The sequence below is a fragment of the Ceratotherium simum genome, chromosome 23 (genome assembly GCF_057802395.1).
Source record: "Ceratotherium simum simum isolate JZ-2026a chromosome 23, ASM5780239v1, whole genome shotgun sequence".
Lineage (NCBI taxonomy): Eukaryota > Metazoa > Chordata > Mammalia > Perissodactyla > Rhinocerotidae > Ceratotherium > Ceratotherium simum.
Window position 1 is genome coordinate 3,274,309 of NC_141922.1, and position 20,102 is coordinate 3,294,410.

At 57.1% G+C, this 20,102-nt stretch overlaps 1 protein-coding gene across 1 annotated transcript in view; it reads left to right on the forward strand.

Annotated features, from left to right (window-relative positions):
* The first annotated feature begins 6,762 nt into the window (after window positions 1–6,762).
* Window positions 6,763–20,102, forward strand: part of LOC101408306 (maestro heat-like repeat family member 5) — a 67,952-nt gene continuing 54,612 nt past the window's right edge. The window contains exons 1-6 of the mRNA XM_087447101.1: window positions 6,763–6,824; window positions 11,890–12,066; window positions 13,332–13,482; window positions 14,339–14,467; window positions 18,284–18,443; window positions 19,976–20,028. Coding sequence (XP_087303227.1) covers window positions 6,763–6,824; window positions 11,890–12,066; window positions 13,332–13,482; window positions 14,339–14,467; window positions 18,284–18,443; window positions 19,976–20,028 — 732 coding nt within the window. The remainder of the gene's footprint in view (window positions 6,825–11,889; window positions 12,067–13,331; window positions 13,483–14,338; window positions 14,468–18,283; window positions 18,444–19,975; window positions 20,029–20,102) is intronic.

Genomic DNA, 20,102 nt, shown 5'->3' on the forward strand with positions numbered 1-20,102 from the left:
TGCAAAGTCCTTTTTGCCGTACAGGGTGGCAACTACAGCTTCCAGGGATGAGAACATAGATATCTTTGGTGGCCATCAGCCAGCCCACCACCAGACCCTGAGACAGATCTGAGGACGAGAGGTGACTTGGGAAGGGAGCCCAGGGCACACTGAGGGGACAGAAGGAAGCCCATCAAGTGTGTTATCAGGCGAGTGGTTGTCCCCGGGAGCCACGGGGGTTCCATCTCACGGGGCCACCTATCTGAGGGGCAAGGGGTGGAGGCACCCACCTGCCCATCAGTCCTAGGAAGAGAGGGGCTCCCAGGACAGCTGATGCCCTGGCTCCTCAGCCAGTGGCCAGAGAGCCCCGCAGACAGAGAAAGGGGCTGGCAATGAACTACAGAAATAGTACATGCCACGTGATGGGGGGACCAGTACCATCTGCTCCCCAGTCCCCCACCTCACGGAGCCTGTGGTCTAGCTGGAGAGAGAGATAAAAGACCAGTAAAGCAATAAGTAAAAGAAATACCAATGTGATAGGGATGCAGAAGGAAACTGGCAGGGCGCTGTGACAGTGACGGGGACACTCCACGTGCCGTTCTGTGGCCAGGGACAGCCTCCTGGGGAGTTGATATGGAAGCTGAGGGTAAGGGCAGTATGTCCTGAGAGGGGAGGGGAGAGGGTCTGAGGAACTTCCTGTGCAAAGGCCCTGTGCAGGGAAGGCACAGTGCCCGAGGAGCAGGAACAGCCCAGGAGGCCATGTGCCTGGGGATCAAGAGCAGAGAGAAGGGGCAGGCGCACCAAGTGAGAGTGGGGACACCTCTTCCAGCCTGGGGTCAAACACACCTTCCTCCTCCACCATCACGGCCACCTCCCTTCTCAGCAGGCCCCCCCGTGGGGAGGAACGGAGGCGCCTGCCTCCCTGAGGGTCAGACAAGGGGCTCCGGGCAGAGAGAGCAGCCAGGCAAAGGCCTGCAGGCCACAGGCCAGGAGGGCCCAGTGCGGCTGCCGAGGAGGAGGGGCCGGCAGGCCCTGCCCAGAGCCGCCCGCGCTACCCGGATAATCCCCTCCCGGCACTGCCACCGCCTCCGAGTTATTTTTAAAATCTCATTTTCAGAAAGTGGAGGAGAAAGCCTCTGTCTTTTGCCTTTCCCCCCTCTTTTTTTCTGCGAAGGCTTAGGAGAGGGGTGTGGAGGGAGGAGGCGTCCCCGGAAGGTGCAGCGGTGTCCCCGGGCAGTGCGCCTGCTTGGGGACGGGGGGCCTCTGCTGACTCTGGGCTCCCACGCCATGGGCCCCAGAGGCACGGGGCGGGACCCCTCCTTGGGCCCCTGTACCAGGGGGATCAGGTACTCTTTTCACCCAGCGGGCATTTTGTGGGTGCCTACTGGGGGCTGGGGCACAGCAGGGAGGGAACTCCAGGCCTGCACCTTCACAGGGCGCGGGGTCCAGTGGGGAGAGCCTGGCTGTGAGCCAAGCCCCCCAGGTGGAGCCCCGGGGCTGGGCTGGGGGAGGGGCACAAAGGCTGCCCAGGGCAGTGACAGGTGGCAGAGGGCGGGGAGGGCTCCAGCAGATGGAGGACTGCGGTGTGGGCAGGGCAGAGCGAGCCTGGCTGGGCTGGCAGGACCAGGACTGAGCAGGGAGCGCGTGGGCCCGTCAGGTGGGTGCTCTGTGGGGTGCTGTCACTCCACAGGAGGCTCAGGGAGGGGAGTAACCCCCGAGCCAGGAAATGCTGGAGCCCAGTGGGGGCGGGAATCCCAACCCTGCCTCCTGAGGCTGGGCTGGGTGTGCTTACCCGGCCCCGCCCGTCAACACCACAGCCTCCACCTCCACCTCCCAAGGCACCCAGCACAGAGCCCGTGCGCAGAGAGTTCGTGCTGAACCAACCACAGCAGCGAGCGTAAATGCTGCGGGAGCCCAGAGAAGACGGGTGGCCTCACGGAGGAGGTGACCTGGGCCGGGGATCTCCAAGGATGAACAGGAGTGAGCGAGGAGTTTGTTTAGGAAAGCAAGGATGTGGTGAGGAGGGGCTGGATGTTAAAGAAAAACATATTTATGACACTTGTGGAAACCAGTGAGGCAGACTTATGGGGGAGGGTGGCTATCGCCATAAGTGCAGGGACAGCAGCAGTGGGTTCCCACAGTGGGGAAAGAGTGGGCTCAGTGCTTAATACAGCAGGGTCAAGAGGGGATTTATAGCCAAGGAGGAGAAAGTGAGGGCAGCAGATGGAAAATTACTAAGAGGAAACCTAAGTTGGGGAGGTGGGATGGTTCTAGCTAAACCAACTGGACAAGATTCTTGCTGAAGGCGGCCAGGTGATCAGACCTCACCTGGTGGTGGGGACGAGGTACCCAATCACATATGGAGGTGATCAGATACCAAGGGTGGGGTTCTTGCTAAAACTGGATTTAACAAGAAGGGGAACAGCTGGGCCCAGGAGGAGGTTCAGGAGCCTGACTAGAGTTCAGTCAAGCACAGAATCCTTGTCAAGGGCATTCCAGGAGGAGGGCAGTGCACAGAGCCTCAGAGGGCTGACCTGGCTGCAGCTGGGGACCCGGAGGAGTTGGGGGGGCCGAGAGACGGGGTCTCAGTGGCAGGGCAGGGTCTGGGCTGCAGGGCCAAGGGTCAGGCCTCCCCGTCTTTGAGGCAGTAACAGCAGCCTCTTGTGTGGCCCCCAGCAGGAGCCCAAGCTTGAGGGAACCCAGGAAGGGGAACAGCCGGTGCAAAGGCATGGAGGTGGGAGCGAGCTGGAGCGCCCCCATAGCTGTCCCCTCCCAGTGGCAGCGGTGTCGCACCCTCATGTCGGCCTAGGTCCCCTCCCCGCACCCATCGTCCTGGGCTCTGGAGGGCTGCGGGGTAGGGAGAGCGTGTGTCTGCAGGAAGGCTCCCTCCCAGCCTCCCCTCCGGTCCCTCCGCGAGTCCTGCCTGGGCCCGCAGCACCATCTGCCGGCGGCAGGGAGAGGCACAGGCATGCGTGGCCTGGAGGCCCCTGCCGGCTGGTACCCTGGGCAGGGGGTGGCCTGGAGGGACTGGTACCCTGGGGACGGGGTGACAGCCCAGGGAGGCAGGTGTGAGATGGCCCATGGGCCTCATCTTCACCCTGGGTTTAGGGGGCTGAGTGTGAACCTGGCCTCAACACTGACTGCAGTGTGACCTCCAGCTGCTTCCTCACCCTCTCTGAGCTTTGTCCCAATCCCAGGGTGGTGAGCACACCCGGCACCCAGGCTGCTGTGAGAAGCAGCCACCAGACTGGGAGCCCACATCCAGCGGAAGTTGTGCGCCCTGGTGCTGATGGTGCTCCCTAATTCCTGAGAGGCTCATGGGGAGACACTGCAACCCTGATGTCTCACCAGTTTTAAACATAGGGGGCAGGGGGAGGTAGACAAGAGTCAGATCCCAGGTCTCAATAGATGTCCCTCCCCGTGTCCCCTGGGGTCAAGGTTGGTCCACGGAGGGGCTCATTCACTTTCACCAGCCTCAGTGTGGTGCCGGACTGCCCCCCTCCCGGCCTCCCCCGCAACCCTGCCTCCCCCGTCCCAGCCTCCCCCGGAACCCTGCAGAGAGAGGAACACACAACCCCCAAAGCGGTTCGTCTCATTTTGCCTGGCCAGGACTTACTGGAAAGTTCTCCTGTGGGAACAAGGTTACAGAAAACCTGCCTCACCATACTCCAGGTACAAATAGTCTAGGACACTCCCGGGAGCCAGAAGGCCCCCAGCGGGCCCTGGGGAGGTCTGGGGCCAGGACCTGCGAAGCCCCCGGCTCGTGCCCCGCAGGGCTCAGCCTCTGTCTTATCCCCTCCTCCTTCTCCCCTCTGCCCGGAGTCCCAAGGAGGGGATGGGCCGCCCTAGGGGACCCCACCCCCAACCCCGAGGCCTCACTCTTGGCTCCAATTCCAAATTCTCAAAGAAAGAGAACTCGTCGGTCCACCCTGCCCAGTCAGCCTGGCAAAGGTTTAACAAGGAGCTCTCCAAAAACCAAAGGCCCAGACTTGTAGCGTCGCCCATTTCCATGGTGTAAATACTCCCGCCACCTACGGCTGATTTCCCGCTACCCGCTACCCGCGCAGTCGCTCCCCAGATGTAGATGCACAGATATGAGTAACCACTAGGGCATGGATAACAGTGAAATACAGTCGGATAAGCAGGAAGTGAGGAGTCTGGGGTATGTATTACCTCTGTTTTTAATATAAACCATTTAATTGTAAGCTTCTATGGCTATATTTAACAACCAGCTCTCAGAATGGCTGACAACTTAAGGTCCAGTCATTCAAGCCTGTTGGCGCAACTCCAGCCCACCCCTCAGACAAATGGCTGTCCGGGGCACACCGGAGGCGGGGATGGTTCTCAGACAAGGGACACTTCCAAGACGCCTCTTCTGGCAGCTTTGCGGGAGCAGGGGGGCCCTCCCGGGGACCCCCCTTCATGAGTGCATTTGTGGACCCAGTTAGTAACAGTCCCCTCCACGGTCCCAGGAGGATGGAAGATCCGGAGTCCGGAGTCTGTGCCTTGGAAAAAATCACAGTGCCCACCTCCTGGACTTGTGCTGAGCCTTAAGACACAAGGTAACACACCGAGAACAGCGCAGGGACCTGGTGATGCTTCAGTAAACGTACCACCCCCCTTACTCTCGCCTCACTCCTCCCAGCCTCAGTTTCCTCCCCGACACATGGTGACGATCTATAATACCCACTCGTGGGAATGTCAAGAGGTTTATCGGACTTAGGCCTGGCGAGGCTGCCCACAAGCCCGGCCTTCGTCTGCACCGAGCACCTCTTACAGAAAAGCAGTTTAAGTCTCAGAACAGCCAGGGGAGATGGGCGCTGTCAGTCCTGTATACAAAGGGGTCGTGGCCTCGGAGAGGTCATCCAGCCAGCAGTCCCAGGGCTGGGATTTGAGCGCCAGGGGCCAGCTCTAAAGCCCTGGGGGCCTTGGGGTGGGGGGTGGGCGGTGGCCGTCTGTAGTGTCTGAATCTTCCCCAACCGTTGCCCCAGTCCTGGGCTCCTGGCTGCCTCCAAGACGTGCCTGCAAGGAGCCCCTAAGCCCAGGGCCTGGCTGGGCAGGGGGAGACGCTCGTCGGGCTGGAGCTACTGGCCCAGCAGCAGGTCCCAGCACCAACAGGCCCGTGGTCCGTGCAATGTCTTCGCTCTTAACCCCTCCTCACGCAAGCCCCACCCTAAGAGCCTCCAACAGCCGAGTATGGTGACAAGGGTCCATGCGGGGAGTCCCGAGTCTGCCTTCTGGACCAGCTCCGCCCTGCAGCATGCTGCTGGACCCTGGCCCCGTGTGAAGGGACGTCGTACAGAATCCTGCCTCTGCTGCCTTGTCCCTGGCGTGGAATATGTGTCTGTTATCTACTGCTGTGTGACAAATGACCTCAAAACTTAGTGGCTTCAAACAACACGCATTTACTATCTCACAGTTTTGGGATCAGGAATCCAGGCGTGGCCTAGCCAGGTCTTCTGTCTCAGGGTCTCTCGAAAGGCTGCAGTCAAGGCACGGGCTGGGGCCAACTGCACGGGCCTTACAGGAGACAACTGAGAACCAGAGAGGGAAGGGCCTAGTCCCAGCCACACTGGGAGCACACGTCCACGCACACACCCGTGCACGTGCTGGGCCCAGACACGGTGTCCAGTTCCACAGCACTGTCCTTGGAAAGGACAAAGGGACCATTGTGACCTCGGGGGTGAGGTCAGGGCGGGCTGCAGTGGGGGAGGGGGACGCCCAGGGATAGGGCTGCCCCGCCCTGCGTGAGGACAGAGCCTGTGGGTTCTCCAAACCGCACCCTGGCATGGACGAGGAGCCTTTGGAAAAGCCACACAGCGCCACTGCAGCTGATGGGACGCCATCCGCCGTGTCTGGGAACTCCAGGTCAGCCCGGCTCTAGGCCAGGAGGTGTGGGGGTCAGGAGGGGACCCCCATGCCCTGCTTCTCACAGGAGCCCTGGCCTCTCCATCTCTCAGGAGAGTGCCTCCCTGCAGGGCACCCCCGCGGGGCATCCGGGCGAAGGAGGGAGGGGCCTGGAGCCCGGAGCAGCCTGGGGAGGGGTCTGGGGCTGACCTGGTGGAGAGGAGGCTGAGAGGGAGGAAACGGCTTGGCCATCACGGCGCTGTGGGGCTGTTGACTGCTGGTGAGGCCAGAGGTGTGGCCAGCCATGTGTCAGTGCTCGTCCACACGCGCCTGCAGTGTGAATGAGTGGACAGATGGACTGATGGACAGACAGACTGTCCACCCGCTTCCCTGAGCCTGGGCTTCTCCACCTGCGGGGAGGAGATGATACAACAGCCAGTGTCCTTGCGGAGACATAAGGAATGTTCCTCTGTGGCCTTCGGGCCCAGTGTCCCCAGCATCCTGGGCGGGCACTAGGGCAGCTCCACCTTCCTGCGGCCACGGCAGGTCAGAGGCCGGCTGGCGGGCTCCCTCCCTGCCTCCTGGGAGCCCCGGTGGTGGGGGAGTGCCCTCCGGGGACACGGGCAGGCCCTGCTCTCCAGGCTCTCCCAGGCGGGTTCCGGAGCGGCATTCCTGCGTGGGTTCCCTTTGCTGGGGGCTGTTCCAGAAGGAGCAGCCTTGTACCTGCCTTTGAACTCAGTTATTTTGGTCTACACGGAGCTCTTCCCGTCTGTGTTGTGTGTCAGGCCGTCTCCTCCTCTGCCACGGCTTGGATGCTTCTCAGGCGAGAAAACGCTCCCCTGCAGCTGTTTGCCTAACTCTGTTCCTGTCGGTTTTCCATGTTTAAAAATACGCTCAGTTTGGTTGCTGCGGGGCTGGGATGCCGGTTGGGGTGCGATGCAGGTCTCCCTCGCGCCTGTGGCCAACGCTGACCCGCCCAAGGCCCCTCCGGGCGCAGAGTGAGGCCAGACCCCGACCCCGGGAGGTGCCCGCAGAGGTGGCGCCCGCCGTCTCCACGTAAAAGGCCGAGTATCTGGGAATGGCTGGGAAGTGGCTGGTTTTCGGAGAGGTCACAGGAAGAAGGGGCCCTCCAGGAGGGGTAACGTGTGCACTGGGCCCTGAAGCGGCCGCCCCAGGAAAGGCCACGGTCCCCAGGATGCAGGCTTCGGGGTTGGGGCTCGGGTCTGAACTGGCGCCATCCCGCAGAGGCTGTGTGTCCTGGGACAGGTCACCGAACCTCTCTGTGTCTCAGCGCCTTGTGCCGTTGGTTTGAAGATAGCGTGGGCGAGATCAAGTGCCCAGCCTGTGGCTGCAGTGCAGGCGATGATGGGGGTAGGGGGACCCAGGGAGGTGACGAGAAGGGAGGCGCCCGTCCCTCCCCGGCAGGAAGTATCCAGCTGGGGGAGCTGCCCTGTTCCCAGAATGTCTTCATTCATTCATCACTCATTCAATTATTCAGTCATCCAGCACCCACGCCGGGCATGTGCTTTGCCAGGCCTCCCTGACCAGGCTGTTTCAAATGCCCCCCAAAGGCTCGTCTCATCCCTGTCCCTCTTGATCCTCCGTGTCACTGTCCCCAGCTGACACAGGACATAGTTTCTTGTCCGTGCATCCTCTCTCTGCCCCCAGAATGCGAGAGCCGCAGGGAAGGGGCTCCTGTGTGTGGTTCACTGATGACCCCCAGGGCCTGGAGCGGGGCTGGCACACAGTAGGCATTTCATCAACACCACCGAATGGATGAAGGCAGGAAAGAATGATCCTGCGCTGGGCACCGTGTGGGCCCCAGGGGGGACAGAGATGCTCAGTCGCCCTCAGGCCAGGTGCCCCCCAGTCTCTGTTCCTGCACTTTATAAATGCTTTCACCCCAGCGTGTCCCCTGGACATGGGAGCTTCCCGGGGACACAGCTGGCTCAGTCCTCTGTGTCCCCAGCGCTCAGACGTGCAGGAATGCCACCCCTCTAGCAACCCCACGAGTGTCCCCTGCTCGGCCACCTGGTCACGGGTTCCCGAAGAGGCAGGTGGTGGGGAGGGTGGAGCGTCCTCCGGCTGGCGTGGCCGTGGGATGGGGTGAGGGGCCCCAAGCCCCCAGCATGAATGCCGTCTGGGAGCGGGGCTGATGGGGCAGGGCTGCTGGGAGCGGCTCCAGGGGGACGCGAGGAGGAGGATCCCACTGTCCAAGGAGGGCCCTCCCAGGCGGCACGCCCTTGCATGCGTCCTCTCACTCGGCCAGTCAGCCTTCACTGGGGCCTGCCCGGGGATGCACGGGGGCCCCCAGAGACAGCCGGCACATCCCCAGGGAGACTGAGGAGGGAATACCAGCGTTAGTCAGCAGGGTTCAGGGGAGCTCAGTCAGTGGGGGAGGCACTCCTAACCCTAGGATGCTCTTTCCAAGCGAAGAAGGCTGAAGAGCATCTTTGCCTGGCCCTGACGAGGGGGCGAGACGGGAGGAGGAAGGATGCATGCTCTGGGCAGAGGGGCCAGGAGAGCAAAGGCCCAGAGGTCGACTGGAACAGGCTGGGGCAGCTGCACACCGGATCCTGGTGTGGAGGCTGCAGGGGGCAGACCACCAGGGTCCTGTGAGCTGGGAGGGTCTGTCACAGGGCTGTAGCCGGAAGATCAGAGACGGGGCCGGTTGTTGCTTTGGCTGCGTGGCTCTACCTTTCATCCGCAATGTTTGCTGAGTACCTGCCAAGTGTTCCAGACACTATTCTAGGCGTCAGGGACACAGCTGGGCACGAGAGAGAGAGGTCCCTGCCCTCGTGGCTTACCCTCAGTGGAGGAGACAGCCAATAAATGATAGATGTAGTAAATTACATGTCACAAGCAAAAAAGTGATATGGAAGAAAATGGACAGGGGTGAGGTGGAGAGTGCGGGGTGAGGCCCAGGTGCAATTTTAAACAGGTTCATCAAGAAGGTAGCAATTGAGCCAAGACTTGAAGGAGGTGAGGGACTGAACTGAGCAGCTGTCTAGAGGAAGGACGTCCCCAGACTGAAGGCACGGCTGGTGCAAAGGTCCTGAGGCAGAGGCATGCCTGGTGGTGTGAGGGGCAGCAGGCGCTTACTGTAACTGGGGTGGAGGAAGCAAGAGAGAGCAAGAGATGAGATCAGAGGAGGTGAAATGATGTGTTCTCACTTCTTTTGTTCTTATTTTCTTCTTTATTACGGTATAATTCACATACAGTAAAATTCACTCTTTTTAGCATATAGTTCTGTGAGTTCTGACAAACTCATATGGTCGTGTATCCAGTACCAAAACCAAGACAGGAAGCAGCGCCAGCCATCTCCCCCGTAACCCTCCAGCCCCCTTTTATAACCAACCCTCCCACAATTCCGCTCCCCGGAAACCATTGCTCTGTTTTCTGTCTGTATGGTTTACCTTTTTCAGAAGGTCATAAAAATGGGACTATACAGCGTGCAGCCTTGGGGGTCTGGTTTCTTTCACACAGCGTAGTGCACGTAAGAATCGCCCATGAGGTCGCGTTTATCGGTCACTCACTTCTTGTTATTGCTGAGATGCAGCACGGTCTGCTTACGCGTCCACTGGTCGGAGGACGTTTGGATTTCTTCTGTTTGGGGCTATGACACATAAAGCCGTTATAAACATCCGTGTACGGATTTCATGTGAAAATAAGTTGTTTCTCTTGAGTAGACGCTTAGGCGTGGACTAGCTGAGTTGGATGGTAAATGTATGTTTAATTTTCTAAGAAAGTACCAAAGTACCTTCCACCCCGGCTGTCCCGTTCTGCACCCCGCAGCCGCGTAGAGACTTCACGTCACTCTGCCACCGCGCCAGCGCCGGGGATTTGCCAGATTTCTAACTTTAGTCACTCCAGTAGCTGGGTTGTGATCTCCCCCTGCGGTTTGGACTTGTTTCTCCCGTGAGGAAGGACGCCGACCACGTTTTATTTGCTTATTTGCCTTCTGTATGTCCCCCTTGTTGACGTGTCTGTTCACATCTTTTGCTCGTGTTTTGTTAGGTTGCTTGTGGTTTTGTTTTGTGTTATTTATTCTATTTATCTATTACATATTCTGGATATCGTCCTTTATCAGATGTGTGATTTGCAAATATTTCCTCCAAGTCCAAAGCTTATCTTGTCATGTTTTATAGATGTCTTTCACAAAGCGGAAGCTCTTAATTTTGATGAAATTCAATTTATCATTTTTTTCTTTGATGGATAGTGCTTTTGGTGTCACATCTAAGAAATCTTTGTCTAATCCAAGGTCAGGAAGATTTTCTGCTATATTTTCTTCTAGAAGTTTTAGAATTCTAGGTTTTGCTCTAGGTCTCTGACCTATTTTGAGTTGATTTTTGTACGTAGTGTGGGGTATAAATTGGGGTGTTTTTGAGCGTGTACATCCAGGTGTTGCCTCACCGTTGGTTTAGAGACTCTCCTTAATTGAATCGCTTTTGCACTTTTATAAAAAATCAATTAGCTTAATGCGTGTGGGTCTTTTTCTGGACTCTGTTTTGCTCTGTTTATTTATATTTCTGTGCTTCCCTCAGCACCACCCTGTCCTGATCACTGTGGCTTTACCGTAAGACTTGAAACCAGGAGTGTCAGCGTCCAGCTCTGCTCTTTCTCAAAATTGTTTGATTCTCTTAGTTACTGTCCTTTTCCATATAAATATTAGAAACATCTTGTGGTTCCTACAAAAATGTCCTCCTGGAATTGTGATTGGGATCACATTGAATATTTAGATAAATTTGGAGAAATCCTAACAATATTGAGTCTTCCAATCCATGAACATGGTATGTGACTGTACTTACTGAAGTCTTTTTTATTCCTTTCATCAGGATTTTGACTTTACAGTAGATAGGGCTCACAATTATTTGTTGGACTGTATACCTAAATAGCTCATAGTGCTGCTGTACAAGGTACCTTTTTATTTCAGTTCCCAACTGTTCATTGCAGTATGTAGAAACAAGACTGATTTTAGCATGCTGACTTTATGTTTGCAAACTTGCAGCACTCACTTTTTGGGTCTAGTAGATTTGGGGAACCGCGGGAGGATTTTGAGTGACGTGATCTGACACATTTCTTCTGTGGAGGAGCAAACAAACGGGTAAACTATTAAGAGATGAGCCACCTTCTAACATAGCACATAGCACACCTGTTTGACATGTGGACTGTCTGCTGTTTATCTTGCTCATGGTTATATCCCCGGTGCCTAGAAAGAGCGAGCCGCCCACACGGCAGGTGCTTGGGAAGCGGGAGCCGGGAGTGAACGAGCACGTGAGGTCGTGAAGCGGGTGCAGCAGAGACCTGCTCTGCCGGGGGGCTCCGCTGGAGGGAGCTGTGGGACAGCCCGGCTCAGGCAGCACCCCCAAAATGAAGGATGCCTTCCTTTCCAGCCCCTTAAGGCAATGAGCACGGTCTGGGGGAGTCCTGTTCCCACGGCAGCAGAAGAGGAAGGAAAGAGGGAGTAGGGAGGAAGGAGAGGAGGAGAGGGCACGAAGCAGCCTCGGAGCCCCACAGCCTTCCTTGCTCCCCCAGCACACTTCCTCTCGGGTCTCTCACGCACGCACCAGTGTTCTGAAGCACCAGGATGGGGGGCCAGGGGTGCACCACAGGTGGGTGGGGTGCTGCACGCCCAGCCCCGGACTCCTGCTCCTGCAGCTCTCTGGCCTCCTTCACAGGCCCCACAGTGATGTCTCAGGAGCCAGGGCACTCTCACGTGCGGTCCTGAAAGACGCGCTCCTCCAGGTCAGCGCGAGAGCTAGAGTTGGGGAATGCCATCCCCTGGGCCCTCCACGTCCCGCAGCTGTGTGTGCCCCGCCAACACTTGCTGGAAGCCAGGCCCCACCAGGCCACAGGCGATGCTGCCTACTGAGCAGTGCCCCTGAGGCCTTAAGCCCCCTGCCCTCCTCCCAGGGCTCTGCCAGCCCATTGAGGGGAAGGGTGGACACGTGGAAGGGTGCTTCCCAGCCTGATCCACACCAGTGTAGCTCTCAGCGTTTCCTTGCGTCCGTGAACACACAGGGCGTCCAGCTGCATACACCCAGGACCCCTTTTCCATTTCAGAAGCTCCTCCCACATCTCCGAATCCACAAAGGTCCTGTCTTACACGAAGGTACCTCAGGACTCTGCCCGCGGGGACAGACAGGCGCACCCCACCACCATCGTGCTCCGCGAGTCACAGAGCAGCCCCGCTGCACTGGTGCCCGAGGAGCACCAGATGTTCACGAAAGAACACTACAAAGCAGACGACCACCAGCCCCGGGACTCAGGCAGGCGGGGGCGTGGGCTGCTCAGGTTCCAGCAGATCCCACCACCACGTGCCTCCACCCGAAGAAAGTCTGAGGGTGAGAGCCAGAGGGAGTCTACTCCCCAGGACCTTGGGGACATCAAGGGGTGTGGACATAGTGAAGCTTTCTCAGAGATCCCTGCACACCCTCCTTGGCCCCTTCATGCCTCCCGAAACACCATACAAAGCCCAAAAGAATACCCTCTCTCACACCCCACCTTCCACTCTCCTCCCACACCCTGTCCTGTCACTGGCATGCTTTTCCCCTCATTCAAAGGATGACTTGCCTTCATCCTTCTAGGCAAAGTCCAACTGCCACCTCCTCTGAGAAGCCAGTCCTGACTGCCCCTCCATCTTAGTCAGGATTTATTGCCCCTCCCCTCTCTGTGTACCTAGGGCCTTTTATACAACTACCCCAGAGAACCAAAGTCCACTGATACTGGGTAGGGCTCCCCTGGGCTGGAGGCTCCTTCAGAACAGAGCTGGGCCCTGATTCCTCTTTGAGCCCACACACACAGCCCTATGACCACACAGAACAAACATCATTGAGTGGTGGATGGCTGGATGGAGGGTGAAGGAATGAATAGACGGAAGGACAGAGGGATAGATGGTTAATTTTTGAATAGATGTGTGGATGATGGATGATGGATGGATGGATGGATGGATTTTAAAATGGATGATAGTGGGTAGGTGGATGGACTGATGAATTTATGAATGGAGGGGTAGATAGATGGGTGGATGGATGGATAAATTTATGAGTGGATGGGTGGGTAGATGGATAAATTTATTAATGGGTGGATTGGTGGATGAATATAAAGATGGACAGATGGGTGGATGGATAGATGGATTGATAGACAAACATATGAATGAATGTGTGGGTGGATAGACAGATGGATTAATGAATAGGTGGATGATAGATGAATGGATAAATGGGTGGATGAAAAGATGGTTGAATCAATGAAAGGATGAAAACATGCCTGCGTGAATAAGAGTGTGCAGCTCTGCATGCATTTATGCTTCTTATCCTATCTTGAACCCCAGGAGGACTGTTTGGACAGTCAGGAGGCCCAGGATTTCCCAGTGTGTTCAGTTCTCCAGTCTTCATTTTCAGATCACCCTTTCCCATTCCCAGCCCTACCCCTTCCCTGCCCACCCAGCACTGCTGGCACAGTGTGACCTTCCCACAGCCCGTCTACCCTCACACGTTCTTGCTGTCTGCTTTAGCCAACTGCCTCAAATTGCTCCAGGAACTGAATGCTTCAGACCCCCTCCACATGAGCTACGTCATCAAGAAGATCAAGATCATGGCTTACAAGGCCCCCAACCTGGTGTTGGAAACCGTCTATAACTACTTCATAGACAACATGGAGGTGAGAGCTGCTTGGGCCATTTGGGGCAGGCATGGGGAGCAGAGGGGAGGGCTAGATCCCAAGGAGGGCTCAAATCTTGCCTTCTCCATATAGCAGCTTCATGATTTTGGGCAAGTCAATCTCCTCATATGTCCAATGGGCTGAGCGGGGAGAGAGGGAAGTAGACAAATGTGTGTTATCACCCTCAGAGCAGTATCATGTTATAGATATTATGATCCCCATAGATGAGAAAACTGAGGCTTAGGGAAGGGAAGTGATTCACCTAAAGTCATAGAGCTTTTAAGTGGCAGAGATGGATGGGTGGATGGATGATGGGTGGATGGATGGATGCATGGATGGATGCATGGATGGGTGGATGGATGGATGGGTGAGTGGATGTGTGGATGAGTGGATGGATGGATGGATAGGTGGATGGTTGGGTGGGTGGGTGGATGGGTGGATGCGTGGGTGGATGGGTGGATAGGTGGATGGATGGATGGATGGATGAATGGCTACATGGATGGGTGAATGGTTGGGTGGGTGGATGATTGTGTGGATGATTGTGGGGAGGATGTGTCTGAGTTTTAATGAATCAGTGAATAAATGAATGAATGAGTGAACTGACTTTTAAAATCACATAGCAGTCCCCTGAGGATAAGGACACATTTTTATTCATCTGTCTCGGCAGAACCTAGTTCAGGGTCTGCATACAGTAGATATTCGGTAAATGGTTCCTGGACGAATGGTCAAATTCATCCGCCTGTGATCTTTTCCTTCTGACCTCCTCACCTGCCCCCCACCTATGCTCCTACTGGCAACTCCCCGCATGATCAGACCCAACTTGTCCCTGAGCCTCTGTCCACTCTGCTAGCCACAGATCTCCACCTGGCACAAGTTCCGGCTGCTCCGCGTCATGGAGGCTGTCATTGGAGCCCTTGACTCCTTGGAGGTGACCTGGGAGAAAACCTTCATGCAGCTGGCCCTGGAGAACATGACCAAGTCCACGGTGGGCCTCCCCTCTCCAGCAAATAGACCACTGCCCCACGGATCCAAGTAATGCTGGGCATGCCCAGCCTTGCTATTGACCAAGTGGTTTCTGCCCATTTTCTTACCCTCAGCCCCTTCTGAGGGACAACCTCATGCACCCATTTTACAGTTGAAAAAGCGAGGCTCAGAGAGCTCACTGCTCGTCTAAGGCCACAGGACTCGTAAGTGGATGAGCCAAATGTCTGCTCTGGTGCCTACCTCCCTTTCCCCAGAAGTCCCTGCTCCAAGGCGGGCTCTGGGTCCCCCTCTCTCCACCTTCCTTACCACCCCAGCCTCTGGAAGGCCTCCTCTGAGTCTCGGCCATTCCCCAGGCTGTAACCCAGCCCGTGGCTGCCCGCCTTCTGCGTCCCTGCCCGATGGAGACGCGCAGGCTGGGACCTGAGCCGTGCCACCCCTGCCATCCCACCCCCACTCAGGCTGCAGCCCAGGAGCTGCCCCAGGCCCGTCCGCCATCTCTGCTGACTCCAGCTCCAAGCTTTGGGGGTCTAGGGTTTTTATTTAGACAGACTAGCCCGGGGTCGCCCCACGGTGGACTAGTCCGTAAACATGTGACCAGTCACGGTCAGAGAGGGGTGACCAGTCACCAAGGCGCACCACCACGGGTGCAATCCCTGGCACTCCACGAAGCAGCAAGGGGCTTCACTTCACCCTCCCGCAGGGCGTTTATGACCCCCGTGCACAGACGGAGGGATCGAGGCTCAGAGAGTTTAGGAGGCTCGCCTGCAGTGGCTCCCCAGCTGTGAACAGCAGGTGTGACGCGCTCCCCTGCTCCCCACGGAGAAGTTCGTGAATCCATCCTAGTGGGACTCAGAGAAAAACAGGGGACAAAGTCCATATCCACTATATTTGTTTTCTTTCTAAAATTCTTTTTTTAATTTTTAAAAACATTTTTAACCCGTCCTTGTGAAACACATCAGGCATGTCTTAGAAATGCAAGACATTCTTGCATAGTCCACAGACTAACGATAATAAAGAGCTGTGGCGGGGGCGGCGGCGTCCCAGGCTGGTGAGGGCTGCGGGACGAGAAAGCCCACCCGTGTCTGGGGCGACCTGGCTTCTGCCTCCCTGGGGGTGGACAGGAGCCGCCCTGGGCCAGCGTGGGGTAGGGCCGTGCAGGGCTGGGTGCCGCAGTCGGCTGCTCTGCGCTTTCTGCTTGTAAGCACACTGCAGCCCACCTCCAGCTCCCCAGCTCAGGTTGGGGCAGGCCAATTTTGAGACCTTGCATCTCCGGAAACACCCTGGACTATGCGTGGGAGATCATCGTCCCATGGTCTTCCTTCCCCCGCTGCAGCTGTTGGGACTTCAAAACCATCCTGAACATTAGTCCTTTATCCAAGACCCGCCTCTCTGCCGGCGGCTCCTTGAGCCTTCTCTCCCCCTGCATGTTCTGTGATCCTGCCATGCGGTGTCTCACTCCAGGTCTGTGTTCAGCCACCAGGCTTTGTGGTCCTGGGTCCTTCAGTCTGGCTGCTTGGGACCTCTGGAAGATTGCTTCCACTATTTCACTGATGAGGCTGTCCCCGGCGTTTCTCTGCTCTGGGCTTCAGGAATGCCCAACACTCACACGCAGAACTTTCAATAATTCCTAATGTTCTTTTCTTGCCTCTGCTTTTCCTTCTCTCTGTTCTTTGTTCTGCTCTCTGAAGATTCCTTGTTATCTTCCAGACCTTCTATTGAGTCTCCCGTTTATGCTCTTGCATCTTTAACTTTCCAGAGATCTTGTTTTTGTTCTCGGAATGTTCCTTTTTCCTGTCATGCTGTTTACAGCGTTTGTGGATGCAGTCTCTGCTGTTATCTCTCAGAGCATATTTAAGAGAGTTTGCCTTGAAGTTTTCATCTCTGTTTGGCCTCTCTTTCCTCCAAGTAGGTTTTTTCTGGGTTTCGTCAGGTTTGTGGCTGTGGGTTTCATTCACTCCCACGTCCGAGGGCTTCTCCGGCGTGGCTGTCTGCCTGTGATTGGAAGTTGATAGGGTGCTCTGAACACACGGGTGAGGTGGTAGGATCTGGGGTCCACTGTAGAATAATGAGGTGAGCCCCCCGTGTGCCCCAACCCCCAGCCTGTATCGGCACCTCTCTATCTTTCCTCCTGGAACGTCCAGATCTCCCAGAGAAGACCCCAATTCAGGGCCTGGCCTGGAGGCTGAGGCCGAGGGCAGCCTTGCGGAGGGCCTGGCCTATGAAGTGACTCTCCCCTGTGCTTACAGGCCTGGCCTCCACGCTCAGAGACCCCTGCCTGCCCTCTCCTGGGACCAAGCCTGCAGACTTTGCTGGACCCTCCAGGTGTGCAGAGAGGGGAGAACATCTAGGCATCTGAGCACTTCTTAAACCACTCTCCCCCTACACCCACCACCCCGGCTGCAGAGGCCCAGGAGACGCACCTCTCGGATTTCTATCCAACAATGGGAAGATTATGCAGCATAGGCAAGGCTAGTTCTCGGCTTGCCCTGCTGCTGGCTTAGCACTCAGCCAGGTTACCTTTCATCCATCTGCTCTCCAGCCTCCAGAATGTGGTTGCTGTCATCCTTTTAAAAAATCTCCTAAATGTAGTTCAGTTGAGGTCTTTTTTTAGAAGAGTAAAATCGGATTCAATCCATCGAAACGAGAAGCCCTCATAAATTATAAATGATATAATGATTTCATACAGTGAGTCAGACATCATCACAGGGCACATGGGGGGAGCCTTTCAGATGCCACCAAATGCAGGGCAGACCCCTGGCCTTAGCCCAGCGATGATCCTGTGGCACCTGCCTCCCTCCAGCAGCCAGTTGACGGCTCCCACTAAGAAATGGGGAAGAGAGGAACTCAAAATTGGAGCAAGATCAAAGGAAATAGCACACACTTGTTGAGAAAAGTACCGGGTGTGGCAACACAGAGCTGGGCTCCAGGGCATGGGCGGTTCCTTTCTTCCTGACAACGCCCCTCCTCTAGACTGTGGTGGCCTGGCCAGGGGACAGGCCAGCTGGGTCTCTGCCCTGAGCTGCTGACACTCTGACTCCTTAGGCCAGAGAACTCCGGAATTCATGGTGATGAAGAATCAGAGGATGTGACATTGTCCTGAGCTGCCAGGAGCTTAGGAAGAGAGGTGGCATGGACTTCAGGACACATCTCCTGAGTGTAGGCCTGGGGGCGAGCTTTAAAGAAGGACTGGGATTTGGATAGACAGGGCAAGTGGGAACAGTGTTCCAGGCAGCATGGGCTAAGGCTCAGAAGCAGGAAGAAGGGGCCGGGCCCGTGGCTTAGCGGTTACGTGCACGCACTCCGCTGCTGGCGGCCCGGGTTCGGATCCCGGGCGCGCACCAACGCACCGCTTCTCTGGCCATGCTGAGGCCACATCCCACATTCAGCAACTAGAAGGATGTGCAGCTATGACACACAACTATCTACTGGGGCCTTGGGGAGAAAAAGGGAAAAAAAAAAGGAGGAGGATTGGCAATAGATGTCAGCTCAGGGCCGGTCTTCCTCAGCAGAAGAGGAGGATTAGCATGGATGTTAGCTCAGGGCTGCTCTTCCTCAAAAAGAAAGAAGAAGCAGGAAGAAGACGATGGGTTTCTGGAAGTGTCAGAGGATGTGGGAGTCACAGGAAGTTCTAAGCCCTGGGGCTGAGCTTGAGGTCCACCTGCCAGGTGTGCATGTCGGGCCTCCGGGCCTCCGGGCCTCGGTTTTCTGTCCCATAGATGGGTTGAGAACGGCTGCCCTGCCCACCAGACCAGACCACGTGTGAAATGCCACAGCCCTGTCTAAGCGCCTGCTCTTGCTTGTCGCCTCCCCACCCCAGGATCTGGAAGAGGTGTACCAGGACGCGGCCGGTGACGTGCTGGTGGCCATCTGCAGGCACTCGTGGCGTGCGGTGGCCCAGCTCCTGGAGACCGAGGTCCTGACAGGCGTCTTCCCCCACCGCAGCCTGTTCTACGTGATGAGCACCCTGACCTTTAATGGTATGTCCTGCCTCAGGGCCTGCGGGCCCCCACACCCAGCCTGGCCTCAGACGGGGGTGGGGCAGGTCAGGTCACGGAGAGAGAGCCAGGAGGGGCCCGGCTGGGCCGCTGACGCCCAGGACACAAGCAGGGCCAAGCGTCGGTTGCACAGCAGTGACGCATGTTCGTGCCAGAGGGCGACCAGCTGCTGACCAAGCATCCAACAGCCCGCCTCCCCGCGGCCGGCCCGGGCCACATGGGGACCCCCGTGAGAGGGTACCACCATCCTGCTGTGCTGCCCTGTCCCAACTAGGCCGCATCCTGCTGTCAGCATTTCAACTATGGGCCTGGACAGGACCAGGACAGGGCGAGGAGGCTCCGGGAGGTGGCCCAGGATGCGTGTGAGGCCAGCACGGCTGCTTGGCCCTCTCCCTTGATCACCGAGGCAGGTTCCCCTCCACACTGGTGGACGAGGAGGCCGAGCTCACAGAGGCAGTGTGACGAGCCCAGGTCACCCAGCAGCATGACACAGGCCTGTGGTGTCCGGGTCGGGGTGCTTCCACAATAGCCACTGCCCCCGAGCCATGGGAAAGGCCGCCCTGGACAGTGGGGGTCTCTGAGGACCCCGAGGGAGGGCCTATAAAGAGGGGTCTTGCCATGATGAGAGCTCAGCTAATGCAAGAGGCAAACACTGATGGAGCACGCAATGTGAGCCAGGCAGCCTGGCTTCAGGAGCTCACAGCCTCGCAAGGGAGGCAGGTGCCAGCTTTCATTTAGTCACGTGTTCATTCATTCACAAGCATGACTGAGCTCACTACCACCCAGCTGGGGAGGTACTGGGCTGCCCTGGCGGCCATCAGGGAGGGCTTCTTGGAGGAGGCTGCCAAGTCTAAGCTGTGCCTTGAGGGATGAGTAGGAGTTTGAGGAGGGAATGGTGGCAGACTCTGCTATCGACATGGAGGTCCAGCCTGGTGGGGGGCCTCTGAGGCCATGCTTGGGAGTTTGGACTCTAAGGCTGGGTGGGAGGAGGCAGGCCCCAGCTTGGCTCAGCTTTGCACCCTCTGCCTGGGACTGGCAGGCTGGGTGGGCTAGGTGACCCCTGAGACCCCCAGGGACATCCCCGAAGCAGCCCCTCCCTCTGAAGTTGGGTTTCCAAAGTTCCATTAACGCTTTCCAGTCTTACAGTGCACCCCTCCCTGAGCCTTATTTTCCCACCCGTGAGGGGACGCCAGGGCATCCCAAATGGCCATGCCCACAGAGACCCCTCCATTCACCATTGGTGAGCCTGAGGCCCAGAGAGGGAATGTGGCTATCTGAGGTCACACAGCCACAGTGACAGTGCCACAACTCCAACCCAGCTCTCTGGACTCCAAGCCCAAGCCTGGCTCACTATCCTCTGAGTTAACTTTCTCCATGGAGCCAGAATGGGCAGAGGCAGAACGATGTCACCCTGACTCAGTCTCATGTCCACGGGATTTGGGCTTGGAGCCCAAGATCCGGCCATGGCCATGGACATCAGACCTAGCCTCCAGTGACTCCTCTCTCTCCAGCAGAGGAAATCTTCAGCATTGGAGATAAGGCATGCTGGGAGGAGCAGCTGGACCAGGTAGGGAGGGAGCCCAGCCACTGGGGCCTTCTGCAGGGACGATGTGGGGACAACAGGGGAGCAGCAGCAAACCA